The 20,501-nt window shown below is 48.3% G+C and overlaps 1 protein-coding gene across 8 annotated transcripts in view; it reads left to right on the top strand.

The window, feature by feature from the left end:
* The first annotated feature begins 1,746 nt into the window (after positions 1-1,746).
* The window catches only part of FAM178B (family with sequence similarity 178 member B), a 178,660-nt gene continuing 159,905 nt past the window's right edge, over positions 1,747-20,501 (top strand). For 2 of the 8 annotated variants that reach the window (XM_083753207.1, XM_083753206.1), the window contains exons 1-6: positions 1,747-2,120; positions 4,847-5,362; positions 6,598-6,664; positions 11,000-12,000; positions 12,870-12,928; positions 17,656-17,778. In XM_083753207.1, the coding sequence (XP_083609333.1) occupies positions 4,970-5,362; positions 6,598-6,664; positions 11,000-12,000; positions 12,870-12,928; positions 17,656-17,778 (1,643 nt within the window). In that variant the 5' untranslated portion in view covers positions 1,747-2,120; positions 4,847-4,969. The remainder of the gene's footprint in view (positions 2,121-4,846; positions 5,363-6,597; positions 6,665-10,999; positions 12,001-12,869; positions 12,929-17,655; positions 17,779-20,501) is intronic. The other 6 variants (XR_014567558.1, XM_083753208.1, XM_083753202.1 and 3 more) reach the window with 3 other exon arrangements.

The raw sequence follows: 20,501 nt of genomic DNA on the forward strand, positions 1-20,501 counted from the left end.
ACATTTCAGCTAATTTCACTAGTGTTGTAAATCATTTTCATAATATTTTCTTTCAGTGCACTGCAAGCAGTAAATTTTATTCCCTCTTTCCACAGTTTCGCCCAATCTATTTGTATATTGTGACCAACATCTTTAGCCCAATGAATCATAACCGATTGAACTTCCTCATCTTTCAGATGCCATTCCAATAATAATTTGTACATTTTAGATAATATTTTAAATCTATTATTTAATAACTCCAATTCAAATTTGATTTTGTATATCCAAATCCATTTTTTATTTTTATCCTCTTTAAACATTTTGTTGACTTGAAGATAATGCAACCAATCATTCACCAAACCTTTTACATCTTCATATGGTTTTAGCTTCCATTGGTTCGCCATCTCTGTTACTAATTGCTCATAGGTGGCCCAATTTTTACCCATGTTTATCTTTTTTACACTCATTGCCTCAAGAGGCGAAAGCCACCATGGTGTCTTGCGTTGTAATAGCTTTTTATATCTGTCCCACACGTCATACAATGATTTTCGAAATACAGTCATACCTCATGTTATGTTTGCTTCAGGTTGAGCGTTTCCAGGTTGCGTCCCGCGGCGACCCAGGAAGTACTACCGGAAAGGGTTACTTCGGGGTTTTTTATCCTCACACCTGATCTTCAACTTCAGGCATTGTGATATAGCAGATTATTATTATTAATGATTGATTGATTTATTGAATTTATATACTGCCGTATAGCTGGAGTTTTCAGGGTGGTTCACAGAACAAAATCAAAATACAAAACCACAAAATACAAAATCAAAACCACCCAATAACGATGTTTAGCTGCTGATATATCACAGCGTTGAAAACTATATAACACTCATCCCTAGTCTGTTTTTTTTTTAGTATACCTAAAATCCTTAAAAGACGCCTGCTCCTTGGGAGAAAGGCGATGACAAACCTAGACAGCATCCTAAAAAGCAGAGACATCACCTTGCCAACAAAGGTCCGTATAGTTAAAGCCATGGTTTTCCCAGTAGTGATGTATGGAAGTGAGGGCTGGACCATAAAGAAGGCTGATTGCCGAAGAATTGATGCTTTTGAATTCTGGTGCTGGAGGAGACTCTTGAGAGTCCCATGGACTGCAAGAAGATCCAACCTCTCCATTCTGAAGGAAATCAGCCCTGAGTGCTCACTGGATCCTGAAGCTGAGGCTCCAAGACTTTGGCCACCTCATGAGAAGATAAGACTCCCTGGAAAAGATCCTGATGTTGGGAAAGATGGAGGGCACAAGGAGAAGGGGTCGACAGGATGAGATGGTTGGACAGTGTTCTTGAAGCTACAAACACGAGTCTGACCAAATTGCGGGAGGCAGTGGAAGACAGGAGTGCCAGGCGTGCTCTGGTCTATGGGGTCACGAAGAGTCGGACACGACTAAACAACAACAAAATCCTTTGCTTATTATGGGCTACCCCACTGTTTTGTTCAAAAAAATTGCTTTGTAGAGGTAAACTACCTTAGAGTTATCAAAATTTTCAATAGTGGGGGATCCGTGGCTTGGCTTTTGAAAAATAGGGGGTCCTCAGTAATTAACTAATTGGGAACCACTGTTATAAACCAAGCATTGCTATAAGTTTTTTTTTTCCTTTTTGTATTCCAGTGTACTTATTATCAATTATAAAAAAATTGGTGCAGCGCAAAGCACATTTTTATTCTGAAAGTGTGGCCCAGTTTTTTAGCCAGTGTTTTAGCAAGTGGAGGTTGCATCTTGGAGCCGCATCTCATGAATCCGCTCCAGGCAATTTAAAGCACCCCTCCCTGCAACAGAAAGAATCCTGGGAACCATAGTCCACCCCTCAGGGGCTACAATGCGCAGGACCATTAAACCACAGTTCCCCGCATTCCGGAGGGGTGGGGTGCCTGTAAGCTTAGGATCGGGCTGCGCGCGCGGAAAGGACCCCTTCTCCCTCCCGAGCCCTCGAGGCCACCGCGTGGCTGGCTTGGGATCCCCGCTTGCTGATTGGCTGCCGCCGGGCGCCCCGGGCGACCGAGGGATGGAGCGTTCGGGCTGATTTTTGAATCGGGCCGAAGCAGGTGGGAGTTGGGCGGCGGCAGAAGCGGCCGGAGGAGTTTTTTCGCAGGTAGAGAGCGGGGTGCAGCCTTCCTCCGAGTGCAGCCCCTTCCCAGTTCTCGGGGTCCTTTTCCTCCCCTCTTTTTCGAGGTCTTCCTTCTTGCATCCTTCGCTGGGATCAGCTTTCCTCTCCCACGCCTGCCTCCCAAGGCGGTGCAGTGCCCGTGGTCAAGCTGCGGCAAAGCAAAAGGCCGCTATGGCAAGGTGGCCTCATCCTCGAATGCCCGCTGCCTTCCGGGTTGCGATGCATTGGCAACGACCTGCCTGCTTGTAATATCAAAGGACTTGGTGAGGTGCAGAAAAGGTGCAAAGATACTGGATCTTGCATGCTGTGGCCTCTGAGTACCCCCCCACCTCCTCCTCTTCCTGCTGCTGCTTTGTGCTAGATGCCACTGCTTTTAGCCACGATTCTGAGTTAGCCCCTATAGTAACCCTCTTCCTACCTATAGTTACTCAGAGCATGATATATCACACACATAAAATATCAACACACATATGTTGTTCTCTTCCAGTGGTTCCCAAAATGAGTGGTAGTGCCCCCTGGAGGGTTTACCTTGGGGGAGCTAAGAGGCAAGGGGGACCGTGGGCGGTGCTGGAGGTGTAAGGGACCATCAGACTTTGAAAAACTGGTATCTGTGGATCATGTTCATCCGTTTCGTCAACTTAATTAAACTGAATAGTTTGAACAAATGTGGAATTAATTGCTACTGGTTTGAATTCTATTGTGTTACCTTCCTTGGTGGGTTGTGTAAATTGTTGTTCCAAAAATGCTTGTTCTAGAACAGGGTGGCGGGGGCACTGGGGATGAGTTTATGGAACTAAGGGCATGATGGCTCAAAAAAGTTTTGTAACCACTGTTCTAGTCCTACACCAGCAAGTTATCATCTGAAAGTCCTCTGTTTTCACATATTTATTCCTTAATAAATCTTTAAAAATTTGTGAACTCGCCTGATCTGTCACTGCCTGGCTCCAATGGTGGGTGGATTCTCAAGGACCCCAGAAATGAATGCTTTGGAACAGTAGGGCTCTGACCTTGCTGAGAGATGCTGGAGCCACATTTTAAGCTGTCAGTACAAAATCCCACAGTGGTGCAGAGTGAAAGACCTTGGGACTTTTTAAGAGCAACAAGCAATTGTTGCTGCTTTTTGCGTGTAGATAAGACTCGCAGACTCAACTTTCAAAAAGCGTAGGCTGTGTGCGGTAAAATAACCGCCCTATGGTAACTTTTTTCTTCTTGCATTGCCATGATCATTTTTTGATGGAAGGCTTTGCAATGAGGTGGTGGAGGCTTTCAGCCCTGCTGCCACTGTATTCTGGTCATTCAAGTCGAATGCACATGAGTGAGAAGCAGGCCCCCTCCAGACTGGCGTTCTGCCGCCGTGTGTTCTGAAAGCCCTTGTGTGCTGCTGCTTCCTGTAATGCAACTGTCACAGAATCATATAGTGGGAAGGAGCCCAAAGGGTTAGCTAGTCCAACCCCTGCAATGCAGGATCCTGGAGTTAGAGTCCTCAGCCCCTCCAGACAGGTGCTTCATTGAGGTGTATTCTGCAGCATGTTCTTGCTGACATGATCCCAGTACATTAGTGATGGATTTATTCTGCAATGTTTCCTTAGTGCTGCCACATTACTGCTCCTGAGAGAGGCTATAGTGCAACATAAGTGGGACAGCCCACCCCCAACATTTGGGTTATGAAAAGTTAAGGGATTTTAGCAGAAAGTTAAAGGACATGCACTGATTGGAAACAAGCAGGATGACCGCTCCCAAACTTTGCAGACACAAATAGTATTAGAAGTGGGATCACATATGACTGTCCCAATAGGATCATGAGCACAAAGCAGCATGAATGAGCAATAAAATGACCTCTGGAGATGCCTGCAATGAGGAATAGTCTATTCTGTCTTCCTGAGTGATTCACAAGAGCGAAAACTTTTATTTGTGCTGTAGGTACAAGAATAAAACAAGACGCCCACATTGGGGTGGGGAAGCCTGTAGGCCTTCAGATTGGCTGGACTGCCGTTCTCATCACCCCTGACCCCTGGCCATGCTGGTGTTGCTCCTGGGATTCATCTGGCGTCTTGGGAGTTTGGGTGCAACTCAGCTTGGAGGAGTTAAGGCGAGAGAGGGCAGGCACCCACATTCCCATACTTTCCTGCCCCTTTCACCCATCAGCTGACTTCTCTATCTCCTCCTTGCTTAGACTGACATGTCTTGGGCTGCATCCTGTTTACCACTTCCTCCTCAGACTTGTATCTCAGACTTCAAGATGAGAGGTCATCTTTAACTCTTCTATGAGAGAACAAAGGAGCAAGCGCGGCTTTCTTGTTCTTCTCTGGACTAGCTGGATAGAAGTTTCTAGTTCTAGTTTCAGTTATGTATTTCCTGCAATTAACAACTTTACTATTTTCTTCTCTGCAAGCATTTATCTCTGCGTGATTGTGACAGGCAATGTCTCTTCTCTAACCAAGGTTTCACTAGTTTAAACACTGCTTGCTCTGCATACCAAAAGGGTTTCAATAAGTCATTCACCAAGTTATCCCAATCAATAGTATTGTTAATGAGTGGCAAAAAATGCTTTAATAAATAAAATAAAGTAGCTTAAGCACCAGACAGATGATGACTGCAATAAGGGGGTGGGGGTGGGATTTATTCTTTGTAGAATAAATTGGGGGTGGGGTGGGATTTATTCTTTGGAGCAAGAAGATAAATATTGTTTGCCTCCCTTTCCCTCACTCCAGGTGGCTGGAGGCCTTCCAGAAAGCAGGAGATAAGGCTGCTTTCCCCAGCTGCTGAACTCATTCCTTTAAGAAACTCCAGAGAGCAGACAGAACAAGCTGGAGGAGACATCAGCAGAGTTAGCCATGAAGAAGGCAGGGAAGCAAAGCCCTGGAGGCTCCTCTTCATCCAGTGACCCGCAGGGGACATCCAGGGATGCATCAGAGCAGATGTGCCCTAACCCACCTTCCCAGGAGGATGCCGTCAGAGTCACTTCACTTCCCCACCCAAAACAGCCATCCTACAGCATGGAGCTGTTTAACCCCTGGCAGGACCTTCGGTGGTACCAGATCCCTTTGTCATCTTCAAGGAGGCCCAAAGCAGGCCTCTTCAGCTTTACATTCCAGTCCAGCCTGGAGGAGTACCAGCAGCTCCGGAAGTCCAAGAATCTGAAAACCGGCCGGCCCTTCTCCATGCCGCCTCTTTCTTCTGTTCCCTTGATGCTCACTGATGGCTCCCAGGGAGCACCACACAAGAGGGTGAGTAATCCCTGGCCAAACGTGAAGCTAGAATTTGGGGCTGGGGAGGGAGGAGTGTGCTCATGGATTGACTCCTGGGGCTGGTGTGTACTGTTGCCTTTGTTGTCAGTCCAAATAGATATATGTGCAAATAAGTATTATTTTTAGAGTGTCTGAAAGGCACATGCCCTGCCCTTAGGCTTGGACTCTGAGAGGGCAGAAGACCATCTTGCCCAATGCCTCTTGGAAGCCTCCAGCAAGAGGGAAGAGGCACTGCTCAGTGGCAGACGGTCCCAGCTTCAGTCCTTAGTATCTGCAGGTAGGGCTGGGAATCATCCTTGTTTATAATGCTAGAAAACCTCTGCCAGTCAGTGTGGACAATACCAAGCTTGTTACTGAGTAGATGGACCAAGGATCCAACCCTGTGGAAGGCAGCTTTCCATGTAGAGAAATGGTAGAGGGGGAGGGATCCGTTTGGCAATGCTAGGATGCAGAGGGTCCATCCTGCTGGAACCGCAATGTTCTTTACTTGCTGGTGGTCTTGCTGTGATGGAGGTGAAGGGGCTACCCAGCAGCTTGCGATAGGAGCCAGTCCTTCTTCGGCTTGTGATAGGAGCCCGTCATTTCCCTTCCCCACCTCTCTGCAGCTACGTGGCAACAGCAACAAAGAGTCGCAGCAGAGTTCTTTCTGGAGAGTGTGGGGAGGAGAAAGCAAACTTCCTGCAGCTGTTGCGGTTGCCTAGAAGGGTTCAGGCTGCTCTTTCCCTAGGTGACCCTCGGTCATCCTCGGCTGGTAGATACCTCGAGTTACAAATGCCTCAGGTTACAAACTCCGCTAACCTGGAAGAGTTACCTCGAGTTGAGAACTTTGCCACAGGATGAGAACGGAAATTGTGTGTCGGTGGTGCAGCAGCAGCAGCTAGAGGCCCCATTAGCGAAAGTACGCCTCTAGTTAAGAACAGTTTCAGCTTAAGAATGGACCTCTGGAACGAATTAAGTTCGAACCAAAGGTACCGCTGTACATTGTGCCACAAATGTCCCAGTACAAGTTCTAATTCCCAAGCATCCTGCATTACCATGAGATCTCTGTAAGCATGAATTGGGTCCTATCAGTTTTGTCCCCAGCACAGACAGCCAAACTGCACACACAAGACAGTAGTGCAAAAGCCACAGAAAGCGCTGATGAAGTTGCTGCAGAAGAGAGGCTTCCTTTGGATAATGACACACCTTGAACGGATGTCCCTTTTGTCCTACAGCAAGACGGCCGCAGGCGCTCAAGAGCTGGTGAAGCCAAAGGTGGCAAATCCCTCTCCTATACCAAAGGTAATATTTTAAAACAGGGGTGGGCAAGATGTAAGGCTTGTTGGATCTACGCTTCACTTTTTGCTAGAGCCCTGAGATTTATCAAGGAGAACCAGGTGCAAAAGAAAGAGCAGGGAGCCTCTGAGCTGAGAGGTAGGTCTTCAGGACTGGGAATGAACTGAGCTCACACAGTCCTCCCCCCCCCCCCATTAGCTCTCTACATTTCAGCAGCCTGATTTAAGTTGGATTTCTTTTTCATTGCCCCTGAGTCATGTTGATCTGCTGCAAATCATTCAGAGATCCACCATTATATTTTGATCTACCTTCTTCCCACCCTTGATCCAAAATGTCACCAGTGACTTTGGCAGTGCAAAGGGATTGCTTCTGGCAGGGCAATCCCCTAAGGTCCTGCTTCAAAGACAGCTCTGCTTTGCTGGACCTTACACCAGGGCAATTAATGGACACCCTTTGCTTTTCCAGAGGCAATGCTAAAAGCACAACAATGGCCGTAGTTGGCCATCCTTTTGCTGTCAGTGTGATGAAGGAGGGTTTAGGGATTCTCATAAATGGTTGGTGGCAGGTGAGTTCACCTGAGTGGTTCTTCAGTGCTCTGGCCCCTCAGTCAGACTAGGCTTGGTGGATCAAGGGTTCCCCCCAACAGGCCAGCTAGGAAACACTGTCTTATGAAACCATCCAATCCACGCCAGCTCCTCATTCTGGGGTTGCTTCCAGATTTGCTTCCACAGAATTTCTGCAGAGGTTTATGCTATCACCACCAAGTGGCTCCTGAATGTGTATTTAGCACTTGCTATTTATTGCAATGTTCTTGCTTTTTTGTAGGATCTCAGCTAAAGCATCCATGGCAGACGGCCATCCAATCTCTGCTGTGGGCTGTGATCCCATGGAGATAGTTGAAAAGGAGGAGTGGATCATACGTCTGATAAATGCAGGCGTAACTCAATTTCTTTCTCAAAATGTAATGCCCCAACAATTCAAAAAGTGTTTTGCATTGGCTTTAAAAATAAATCCAGCCAGCAGAAAAAGATCCATATCCAGTTTGGCAGTCCCAGGCTCTGTTGAAAGGGAAAGTTTTGATGCATAATGTAAGGCCAGGGTAATGTAGTGGTTATACTGTTGGACTAGGAGCTGGGAGACCAGGGTTCAAATCCCCACTCAGCTATTATGCTCGCTGAGTGACCTTGGGACAGTCACTGTCTCTTAGCCTGACCTACCTCACAGGTTTGTTGTGAGAATACAGATGAGGAAGGGGAAAGCCATGTCTGCCACCTTGCGCTCCTTACAGGGAAATGTGAGATGTAAATAAAATTAAATTAAATGTGTTGAAGAGCCATGAAGCTGTGAGTCCCACCACAGATAAAGCCCTCGTCTGAGCAGCCTCTGGTTGTACTTTGGATGGCAGACACCCCAAGCAGGTCCTTCTCCTTTTCTAAGACATTCTAAGCAAGGTGGGGGGAGGCGCTCACTCCGTTATCCTTGACTGCACCAACTGCCCCTAATCCTGGGGGTCCTCACCTGGCTCGTCTTTCATTCTCAGCCCCCACCCATAATATGGAGGGTAGTATTTATTTTAGGACATAAGAAAAGCCCTGCTGGACCAGTCCAAAGGCCTGTCTTGTCGTCTTCCCTTCTGCTTCCCACAATGGACAACCAGGTGCCTGTGAGAAGCCTGACAGCAGTGTTAATTGGTGAAAGGAGGGAAAGTAAAGTTACATTAATATTAAGATAAATTACAGGACAAAAATTGGAAAAGATGGGAAGGATTTGCTGAAATAGCTAATCGAACTAGAATACAAAAAAGGGAGGTGTGAGAAGGTCAAGGAAACAAGCTAATGAAAGATAAGTTATGGGAAGAGTTGCTGTGTTTTTTAATTGTTTGTATTTTTCTGTTCTTTTTTTCTTCTTTTTTCCCCTTTTTTACTCATTGTGATGTGTGGACTTGCTTTTGTTTAATATGGTGTTTTTACTTTTGTTTTTTGTAACCCTTAAAACTTTAATAAATATTATTTTTTAAAAAAGAGAGAGAAGCCTGCCAGCAGGACCTGGGGCAGCAGGGCTCTCCTGGTCTTGGTGCCCTTTGAGAGATTTACCTCCCCGCGGCGTTTGCCTAATCTCCTTTTAGAGCTGTCCATGCTGGGGGCCTGCAGTTCCTTACCCATAGATTTGAGGATTACAGTGGTAAAATTTGTAATCTCAAGCACTTTGTATGCTAAACCACATCCTCTTGGAATGCAGCCTACAGAATGGTGATATTTGAAGCACGTGATACTGGTAGTGCAGCTGTTTTGATGTGGTCAACAGTGGGCCCCTTCAAATGTCCTTTATATTGTCCATTTACAATAAAATTATTTGTGCTCAAGATGGTATTGGGACAATTATATGCAATCCCATGTTCAAGTTTTGGGGGCAGACATAGCAACATTTTTCCACCTTCGCCGCATCAAGCAGTTGGTCCCTTACCTTTCCCGCCCCGACCTGGCCACAGTGATCCATTCGATGGTCACCTCCAGGCTTGACTACTGTAATTCGCTCTACGCGGGGCTGCCCTTGAAGCTGTCCCAGAAACTCCAGCGGGTACAGAATGCTGCAGCGAGGCTCCTCACGGGGTCTCTGCCATGGGAGCATTTCAATCCCAGTGCTTTTCAAACTGCACTGGCTCTCGGTGGAGTACAGGGTCAGATTTAAGATGCTGGTTTTGACCTTTAAAGCCCTTCATGGCCTTAGACCCTTGTACCTTCGGGACCGCCTCTCCTGGTATGCCCCACGGAGGACCTTAAGGTCCACATATAGCAACACCCTAGAGGTCCCAGGCCCTAAGGAAGTTAGATTAGCCTCAACCAGAGCCAGGGCCTTTTCAACACTGGCTCCGGCCTGGTGGAGCAGGGCCCTGCAGGATCTGATTTCTTTCCGCAGGGCCTGTAAGACAGAGTTGTTCCGCCTGGCCTTTGGCTTGGAGCCAATTTGATTCCCTCCCTCTCTTTCTTTTTCCTTTCACCTCCTGTGAAGAGGCTGCATCCTAATGTTGTATTTTAATCTTTTTAAAATTGTATTTTAATCAACTTGTTTTTATTATTGGTTGTTAGCCGCCCTGAGCCCGGTCTTGGCTGGGGAGGGCGGGGTATAAATAAAAATGTATTATTATTATTATTATTATTTGTTTCCAGTCAGTGCACCCCCCCCCCGATTGGTAATAATGCAATAGGATTGGGGAAGGCTGGCAGAATGGAGTGGAGTGATATGTGTGGACAGTTCAGGATGAATCCACCAGTCATGCACTGTTATTGCATCAAGCACATGTTGCAGAATAAGCCCACCAGTCTGGTTTGCGAAGTACGGTAAACGTCTGCATGGCGGAGGAGGGAAGCAACACCAAGGGAAACGCCTTTCTTCTTGGACTGCAGGAGGAGTCAGCAGAGGGCGCTTTCCCCTTGAAAATGTTCCTGAATCCCAGGAGTTTTTCACTAAATGAAAGTTGTATTTTTCACAGGTCAGAAAGCCCCTTCTCTCAAAAGATGCGCCTGCCCTTAGAAGCACCAGTCTAGTGGAACAATATAGTAGGATTTCTGAAACTTCTTAAAACTGGCCTCCATCAGTACAAATGTTTATAGGTCTGAAGCCGAAACAACTTAGTTAAGGGGATGGATCTTGACTCAGGAGCGCTGAATATTCCAGCTAAACATTAGGAAGAACTTTCTGACGCTAAGAGCTGTTTGACTGTGAATCAGGCTTCCTCTAAAGGTGGTGGACTCTCCTTCCTTGGAAGTTTTTTAACAGTTTGTTTGGCCGTCTGTCAGGGATTCTTCAGCTGCGATTCCTGCATTGCAAAGGGTTGGACTAGATGACCCCTGGGGTCCCTTGCATCTCTACAGTTCTGTTTCTAATCTTTAGGAAGGTTCTTTGAGACCTTCACGTAACAGGTGGGGTCTGTTTGCATCCTGGGTTTATGCAAACCCCTCAAGGTCCTGTGTCAGCATTAACCCAACGTGTACCAGAGCCTTGCCTTGTGATGGGGCAAGGACCTTAGCAGGGCACAGACGCCCTGCCCTTTGGCCACAGAAATCTTATCCATCCACTCCTCCGGTGGCTTCTGATTTCCTATCTGACACTCTCCAGGCACTTTCAGTTATATATTTGCAGCCTTAAGGGCCAGATTCTAAACACACATACACACACACCAAAATAAACGCGAAATTCTTAGAAAGTTGAATTCTGTGCTCAGTCCTCCCTGCCCATTGCGCCTTTTGTTTGTTTGTTCCCCTGTGGCATTGTAGCATGCTAATTGCCAGAGCATTAACTCCTCTCTCTCTCTCTCTCTCTCTTTCTCTCTGTCTTCGGCAGAGCCCCAGGCCGCTTTGCGGCAGATGCAAAAACGGTCCCAGAAATGCAGGTCATCAGCAGCCCGCTTTTTGTCCAAGAGAGACACAGGCTTCTTGGGAGCTCCCAGCCAGGGACAGAAGAAGGGGCCTGGCAGCAGCTGCAGCAACAAAGAGGGGCAGCAAGGCCTCTCTTTGTATCAGCACGGCCTCCCTAATGTGTTTCCCCCTGCACATCCCCTGGAAGAGGCATCCCACAGCAGCCACAGCTCCAGCCTGTGGGGCAACCCAGACTCTCCACTGGAGGAAGATCAAGAGGACACCATGTTCCCTCCAGACTGGTCCCCACCCCGGATTGAATTCCTGTACAATGACGAACTGCCGCCCTTGAGCCCTGCCCCAGACCCCGCATCTGAGTACCAAAGCTTGGAGGAGATGCCTGATATCACCCAAGAGCCTGCTGAGCTGCACATGATGGAGTCCACAGCCAAGGCCTCTTCCCCCGCTGGGGACCACCCACAGTTCCTAGAAGAGCCTGTGATCCTGCAGCCAAAGAATGCAACTCTTCAGGAGGCAGAGAGAGTTGGTCCAGTGCTCCCCATGGCCAGTGTCTTTCACATGGCAAGTGAGCAGCTGGAAGGAGCCCCGCTTGAGGGCCAAACCCAGACAAGCACCCAGAGGGCCTTAGAGCTGGAGTCTCCTAGCCATCCACTGGCCACACCACCTGCCACCTACCTTAGAAGCAGTGCCTCAACATCCTCCAGTGAGCTTGCTGGGGACCCAGTGAGGCTGCCCTATGATTCAGACCAAGAGGAAGACCCAGTCCCAGAGCATTCCTCTTTTCCCACCTCTGCCCATTTCCCGATGACATCCTCCAGCATCTCAGCCTCCCCAGATGAGCTTTCAGGTGACCCAAGGAGACTGGCTCTGGGCTCAGACATGGATGAAGACACTGATGACCTTGTGTCTCTTGGAGACCTCCTGCAGATGAGCAATTCAGATCCGGGCTCTGAGGACCTTTACACAGTAGGTAACACTCTGTGGACTAGAGGTTTGGAATGTAATGGCATAGAGTTGGCTTAGTTTGGTTCAGTAGCCCAGTAGTCCTTACCAGTGTGATTTCAGAGAGGTAGCACCCCACAAGGTCCCTGGACACTGTCAAGGGCAGCAGGCCGGATGTCTGATGCAGACTACGCCCCATAGAAATGCACAAAGAGAGACTGCAAAGCTGAAGGCAGGGAGAATAACGTACAGCCCGTGGGTTGTGTGGCCAGGCCAATTCTCAATTTAAAGGGAGAGGTAGTTACCGTATTTTTTGCTCTATAAGACTCACTTTTTCCCTCCTAAAAAGGGGAAATGTGTGTGCGTCTTATGGAGCGAATGCAGGCTGCCCAGCTATCCCAGAAGCCAGAACAGCAAGAGGGATTGCTTGCTTTCACTGCGCAGCGATCCCTCTTGCTGTTCTGGCTTCTGAGATTCAGAATATTTTTTTTCTTGTTTTCCTCCTCCAAAAACTAGGTGCGTCTTGTGGTCTGGTGCGTCTTATAGAGCGAAAAATACAGTAAATGCCCTCTGGTGGACCCCCCCCTCCTATGTTGATGGAGCCCCCTGGTGGCAGCAGTGGACACAGTACTGCTTTTTACAATGCAATCTGCCTGCCGTTTTACTTATCTGCAATGCTTTTGATGTAGCATTGCTCCGGGGCAAAAATGGTGGCCTGCTTGGGCAGCATTGAGATTCTGCTGCTGCCACATGTCATGTGTGTGTCCCTACTGGGTCCTTGGCAGCTGCCCCAGAATGCCAGGTGCCAACACCAGCCCTGTTTAGTAGTTGTGCAGCACTGCTCTGTCCTCGTCTGCTAAAATGACACATTTCTCCTCCACCTTTGCATCCAGCTCCTTTCTCCAGAGCCAGACGGTTATCTCAGCAGCCTTGACAAGTTCCTTGAGAAAAGGTAAGGCTCACCCAGGGATGGAACTCCACTGGTGCATGTTGTGTCTTGCAGTTACACCTTGAAGCAACCTGCGCATGCCATGTGTTCATTGCTGCGTGGGCTCCTCCATTCAGGTTTATTGGTGTGTCTTCTGCATTGGACCCACCCACACATCATTCTGCTCCCCCCATGTTATCCCCCTTATTGCCACATGGGGGGGGGGTTCCTGCGCTGTAGCGGAACAGAGGCGGGGCAAAAAACTGGGACACCTGAGGTATGAAAAGGGACAGAATTTCAGCAGAAAGTTACAGGACATGGACTGAGTGGAAAAGAAGCAGTAGGTCCATCCCGAAACTTCTGCAGGTGCAGTTGAAAGTGGGATTCTGTATAATTGCCCCAATAAAGGCATGTACTCAGGTAATTTTACTGGGAAAGGGGAATCCAGCACCCCAGTACCATCGTGAGGACAAGTCATCAGGAATGTCCAATGAAAGGGTTGCCGAGAGGGGCCCTGCCGTCAGGACACAGGAAGGGACTGGGCTTGGCACGTCTCAGAGCCCACTTGCTGTGGGTGGTTCCATGAAGCATCCATCTCCGGAGAGCCCCAGGAGAGCTGCCAGAGAGCTTTTCTGTTTCAGTGCTGCCTTTATGGTAACTTTATGGAATCCTATCATTGGAGGCTGTGATATAAACCAAAGGTGGCTGGGCTTCTGGCTTTCAGGATCTCCTTGCTTTTTACCCAGAACCTCAAGGCTCAGCTGGGTGGACATATGCTAGCCTTTAGGCCCCAAATTTCTGAAAGAGCACCTCCACCCATACAGACCTTATTGGGTGTTTCTTGATAGAATTCTGCCCCCCCAGAAGTATGGGGTGAAGGAGAAGTATGGGGAGGAGTGAATTGCTAACATCGGGAATGCTAGCTTGGAAGAGGGCATTCTCTGGGGCAGCCCCTCACTTTTGGAACTCCATCCCCACAGGGGTGCATGCTGAAGATGAAATTTTCTGCCCTGCTCTTCTGATTTCAAATGGTTTAAATTGATTTACTACATTTTTGTATTGTTATAACCTGCTCTGTGGCCTTGTGGTGAAGGATGGGTAAGAAATTGAAATAACAGTAAAGGAACTGGGTTCCTCTGAACACATGTTCGGCTCAGGAACTTTTATTCAGTACCAGGATCAAACTCTCAGTTTCTTTCATGAAAAAAGCCACTCATTTTTTTCACCCAAGCATTCTTTCTTAGCAACCTCAGGGAGTGAAGGAGGTTTTCCCTCCTCCAGCTGCTGCCACTGTTAAACAATTGGGAGGGAGAAATCCTTGCCAGTCACTCAGCTCTACAAAAGCAGATCCCAGCCTGCCTTTTCCCACTCTTGTTCTATATGCACACCCTTCTCCATTCACTGGAGAAACCTTCCACTGGGATTTCCAGGTTGTTCCAGCCTAGATAACATCCATATTCCTCTAAGTCAGAATGGGGACCGTGAGGCCTTTCAGGTGTTGCTGGACTACATCTCCCACCATCCCCGTCTGCTGGCCATGGTGGCAGAGGATGATGGGAGTCCAACAACATCCGCAGGGCCACAGGCTCCCCTACGGTCTTGTGTCTCAAGACTCGGCTTAGTCAAGAACATAAGAAGAGCCTGTTGGATCAGGGCACTGTCCCATCTAGTCCAGCATCCTAAAAGCCTAGAATTGTAGAGTTGGAAGGGGCACCAAGGATCATCTAGCCAGAGAATCCCTGACTGGTGGCCGCCTAACCTCGGCTTAAGAACCTCCAACCTCTTGAGACTGTCCCACTGTTGAACAGCTCCTACTGTCAGAAAGTTCTTCCTGATGTTTAGTTGGAATCTTCTTTCTTGGTTTGAGTCCTACCCTCCAGAGCAGGAGAAAACAAGCTTGCTCCCTCCCCCACGTGACAGCCCTTGAGATATTTGAAGATGGCTCTCATATCTACTCTCAGTCTCCTCTTTTCCGGGCTAAACATACCAAGCTCCTTTAACCATTCCTCATAAGGCTTGGTTTCCAGACCTTCCTCTGCACATGTTTGTCAACATCCATCTCAAACTGTGGTGCCCAGAACTGGACACAGTAGTATTCCAGGTGTGGTCCGACCAAGGCAGAATAGAGCGGTGCTGTTACTTCCCTTGATCTGGACACTAGACTTCTGTTGATGCAGCCTAGAATAGCATGAGCATTTCTATTTTTTATTTTTTGCTCCTGCACCACACTGTTGACTCATGTTAAGCTTGTGGTCCAGTAAGACCCCTAGATCCTTTTCACAGGAACTGCTAGTGTCTCCCATCCTATATTTGGGCATCTGGTTCTTCCTGCCTAAGTGCAGAACCTGACATTTGCCCCTATTGAATTTTGTTTTGTTAGTTTGGGCCCAGTTCTCCAATCTTTTGAGGTTCTCTTGAATCTCAGTTCTGTCTTCAGTGGCATTGGCTACATCTCCCAGTTTGGTGTCATCTGCAAATTTGATGAGCATCCCTCAACACCTTCATCCAAGTTGTTTATAAAGATGTTGAACGGCGGGGTGGCTCCCTGTGGCACCCCACTTGTCACTTTTCCCCAGGATGACAATGAACCATTAATGAGCACTCTTTGGGTTTGGTCAGTCCTCAAGCTACAAATCCACTTAAGAGTAACCTCATCCAGTCCACATTTTACCAGCTTCTCTGAAAGACAATCATGGAAGACTTGGTTGAAAGCCTTATTGAAACCAAGATACATTACATCCACAGCATTCCTCTAGTCCATCAAGCTTGTAACTCTTATAAAAAAAAAAGAAATAAAATTAGTCTTGCATGCCTTGCTTTTAAGAAACCCATGCTGGTTCTTACTAATCACAGCATCTTTTTTCTAACTGCTCACACACCGACTGTTTAATTATCTGTTCTAGGCCTTTTCCTGGTATGGACGTCAACCAGACTGACCGGTAGTTGCCTGGGCCCTCTCCCCCCACTTTGAAGATGGGGACAACATTTGCTCATCTCAAGTCCACAGGGACCTCACATGTTCTCCAAGAATTCTCATATATTATATTCTGAGGCTCTGAGATTGCATCTGCAAGTTCCTGTCCTCCCTGTGGCCAGCCAGATGCCTCTCCCTCCTCTGGTTTCCACCAGCTTGTATTCTGAGGCATTACTCCTGATTGTGAAGGCAGAGCTTAGCGGCCTCCACGGCTAGTAGCCACTGATAGCTTTCTCCCCCATGACTTCTGCCATGCTTCAACCCCCCTGGTCTGCTTTGCAGTGCACCTGGAGCCCTGCTCCTTTCAGAAGGTGGCAGAAGAGAGCTGATGGAGCAGGACTACGTGAAGAAAGGGGGGGGGCAGAACTGCAGCCTCTTCTTGCTTCACTGGGGAGTCAGCAGCTGCAGAATGTATTTCTGGGTTGCAGCTTGGCAGCATTGCTTTCCACACATCCTGTCGTTGGTAATCTGCACTGTCTGCTCATTGTGTCACAGCCAAAGATGTGCGCAGCCGGAAGGTGGCACCTGTTAAGAAAATAGCTCTGGCTGGCTCATGATAGTGAGCCAAACCACATCTTGCACTGTGGAGCCCAGAGCTGCTAGCCAGTTTGGCTAGAGGGATTTTGAAGTTGGATTCTCCCACTTCTTTTAAAAAACATTCCAGACATTAATACAGCAAAGAGAACTGAGAATCTAGAATCACAACAGAAACACCCCCCTCAAGTAATTCCCTCTACCAATATATATATATATATATATATATATATATATATATATACACCAATTTTATACCAGTTAATAAATTTATACCAATTTTAATAAAAAGTGTCAAATTTATTGCCCATCCATTTTTCTAGAAACATGGGTTACTAATTTGTCCATCCGAATTAAATCCCAAAGTTGAGACCCAAAGTGTTTTCCTCTACTTGACAATGGTTAGTTTTGCTGCAGTCATTGGGTGGGTGATGGGGTCTTATGTGATCTTGGGTGGCCACAGAGCAGGATAAAAGGGCAATTTGGGATCAAGGAAGATAGTCTGTTCTGCAATGAGGCTTGCCTCATGAAACACCTTTATCCAAAAAGAAGAAGCACAACATCACCACCACCACATATGACTAAATGAATCAGTTACAGAGCAGTTTATCCAATAGAGTGTTGAAGTTTTTTAGTTATTTTGCTTAAAGGAAGTGGGTGCCTATATCAGCTATGAACAAGTTCTCCATCATCTGTGCTGAGGTTGCTTTAAAAGGCGCTCCCTCCCCATTTGCCAGGGCCTTTGGCCATGCTCCCACTCCAGCACTCTCTCCATGGCACCACCCAGGCTCTCCAGCTTCAGCCTTCCCTAAGCTGGGGCCCTCCAGGCTGGATGTTTTGGACCACAACTCCCATCAGCATGCTATTGCCATGCTAGCCTGGGGCTGATGGGAGCTGTAGTTGAGAGCCAGTGGTGTAACGGTTAGAGTGTTGGACTGTGGCCTGGGGAACCAGAGTTCAGATCCCTACTTGGCCAAGAAGCTCCCTGGGTGACCTTGGGCCAGCCACCGTCTCTTGGCTTAGCCATCTCACAGGGATGTTGGGAGGAGAACAATGTGTGCCACCTTGAGCTCTTTGGAGAAAAGGTGTGATATAAATGTAATAATAAATAAGCAGGCCATCAGGACTGGAGGCTGGCAGCCGGGGCAAAGCTGCTCCACTGATCCTTATGAAGCCCACATATCCCACTCAATCCTCTGCCCGCTGCCCCTATTCTCATGCTGCTGCTGCTGTGGCTTTCTAGGGAACAATCCTGTGCGGATGAGGAGCTGGAAAGAAGCCTGGGGGAGAAGCTGCTGCTCTCCAACTCGTTCAGTTTGGTGGAGGCAACGGAAGAGAATGCAGCCTTGTCTCCTGAGGCCCGCAGGTAATGAGCCCCCCTTCTGCAGCTGGGCAGCAGGGAGTGGGAAGGGCTCAGCGCTTAGAGAAGGGTGGCCCTGGTTTTGGCGCCTTGAGCACTTCAGGTGTTGGGCAGCATCTTCCGAGGACTAGCTGGATGACTGCGGAAAGATAACACAAGACGATCAGACTCTTGAAAGCCGATAGTGAGAACAGATGCTGCTGCAGGGGGCACACAGAGCATCTGGCTTGCAGACCGAAGGTTGCCAGTTCAATCCCTGGCATCTCCAGATAGGACTGGGAGAGATCCCCTGCCTGAAACCCTGGAGAGCTGCTGCCAGTCAGTGTAGGCAGTGCAGAGCTCAATGGGCCCCATGGTCTGACTAAGTATAACATGAGAAGGAATATACTCTGTACCAGAATGTTCTGTACCAGAACGTACAGAACTCAGAGGCTCCAGCTGTCTTCACATTCCCGTTTTACTGTGCACTCCATGGACTGTTCTGGGTTTTTAACCCGTGTTCACACAAGCACATTATCCTGAATGCATATGTATACTGTACAGTGGTGCCCCGCAAGACGAACGCCTCGCAAGACGAAAAACCCGCTAGACGAAAGGGTTTTTCTGTTTTGGAGGCGCTTCGCAAAACGAATTTCCCTATGGGGTTGCTTCACAAGACGAAAAAATCTTGCGTCCCCCAGCGGTTTTTTTTTGGTTTTTTTGCCCTTTTCCTAAGCCGCTAAGCCGCTTATCAGCTGTTCCGCTGATAAGCCGCTTAACAGCTGATCGCTGGAAGCCGCTTGACAGCTCTAGCACTAATCCGCTAAGCTGTCAATGGGCTTGCTTCGCAAGACGAAAAAACCGCTAGACGAAGAGAATCGCGGAACGGATTAATTTCGTCTAGCGAGGCACCACTGTACTTTGTTACAAAATACGGCTGTTTGACATTATTTCTCAAACCAGCTTTGCAGCAGCTGGAGTCCTTAAGCTGATCTTTATTTGTTTCTAGCCAAGACGTGTTCGCCTCCTCATATGGTAGAGACATCCTTGGCCCATCACTGGGGGGCAGCAGGGGGACAGCAGCTTCACTGTGCTGTAGGCGGCTCATGTGAACACAGCCAGAGCTGAAAAGGAAGCTGGGCACCCACAGCAAAATTTTTGTGGCTGCCGGGGTCCCCAGGAGTTTGCACCAGTGGGCCTGTATATCTTGGGCCAGGGGTTGAATGCTCGCCCAAAGGTCAAACTCCTGTTTGAAAAAAAGGAAAGAATCAGTGGCAAACCCTAGGCTTCATTAGTTGCCCTGTGATGTTTCCCCAGTGTTACTGCATTGTGGATGTCTGGAGGGGTCACTCTTGCACTGCAGCACAGCAGAAGCAGGACAAAAAAATTGACATATAAAAAATTAACAGGAAATCAGCAGGAAACTGTGAGACACAGCTGGGAGCAAAGCAGTATGTCCGCCCCAAAATTCTTGCAGGGGCAAACAGCTTTGAAAGGGGAATGTGCACAGCTGCCCCAAATCCTACTAAGTTCAAAATGAAAAAGGTGCCTGGAGGGACCTGTTGTCTAACTTCCATGTAAGCTTTGTGTGAGCAAGTCAGGATGAGTGCTGATTAAATGGGTCACCTGGAGGAGCCCAAAGAAGCTTTGGGGGTCACATTTGCAGAGAAAGGCTTTCTGTCCACACCCTCCATTTCTCCTCCTATGAAGTTGTTTTCCTGCCCCCATAGGAATGATTGGCTCCATTAGTTCTGACGGGGGGGGGGGGGGCAAAATCAGAGGGCAGTGGCTGAAGGCCCCCCTCTTCCCTTGCAGGGCATTCGGGTGGGAAGGGGCTTTCAGATGCCACTTGAGCATTTTGTGTGCTGAGTGGCGGATTCAACCTCTGTCCTCCATCATTGGCTTTGATATTCAAGATGGCCACTGAAATGGGCCCGATTCTTTTTCAGACCTTGGCCGGCCCCATTATGTCCCAGACAGAGGCCTTTCTTTCCCAGCCCTGCTGCTAACTGCTGGCCCTCATAGCTTCATCTGCCACGGGATAATTGAGACCAGGCCTTTCTGCCGTTGACCCACATGAAACACCCTCTGCTTGGACTGTTGACCTCAGGCAGAAGTCTTTTCTAGCTGGATGCTGAGGATTTTGCCTTCTGTATGCAAAACAAAACACTCTCTCTGCCACTGAGCTGAAGGCTTCAGTTCCTTTCATGTTGTATTGCTGCAAATCAAGTTTAGACAACAGTTGCAAAGAATGCAGGCGCACAACCCCACCGCTTGATGGTAGGAGCTGAACTGGGGGGAAATGTGGGGAACCAGGTTTATGGGGCCCTCTGTACCCTCCTTCAGGAGTCATTGGGTGCCATCCTAAAGCAACCCATCCTGGTGCCCACTCAGCACCAGGGTTGGAGGGCAGCTGCTTTACAGTTGCCCTATGCCAGGCAGGCTGCTTGATTGAGCCTGGGGAGTGATCTCCTAGGAGCCATGGCAGCAAGGCGGGTGTGCCAGCTCCCCACCCAGCTCTTGGCACTGCAGCAGTAGCCCAATCTCGCCGTTTCTTTTGGGGGAACAAATGGCTCTGCATCGGTGGTTGTCGCTCATTATCCCAGCAAGGGAGGTGGGCAATTATCCAGAGACCTGGCAGAAGAGTTATTAGTCTGTCAGGCTGCAGTCAAAGAAAAAGTGGGGGGAAGGCAGGAATTCACAGTTCCTGAGATCAAAAGCAATTAACCCCTTGTGGGATGAGAATGGCT

Source organism: Podarcis gaigeae, assembly GCF_964106915.1.
Source record: "Podarcis gaigeae genome assembly, chromosome: 8".
NCBI classification, from domain to species: domain Eukaryota; kingdom Metazoa; phylum Chordata; class Lepidosauria; order Squamata; family Lacertidae; genus Podarcis; species Podarcis gaigeae.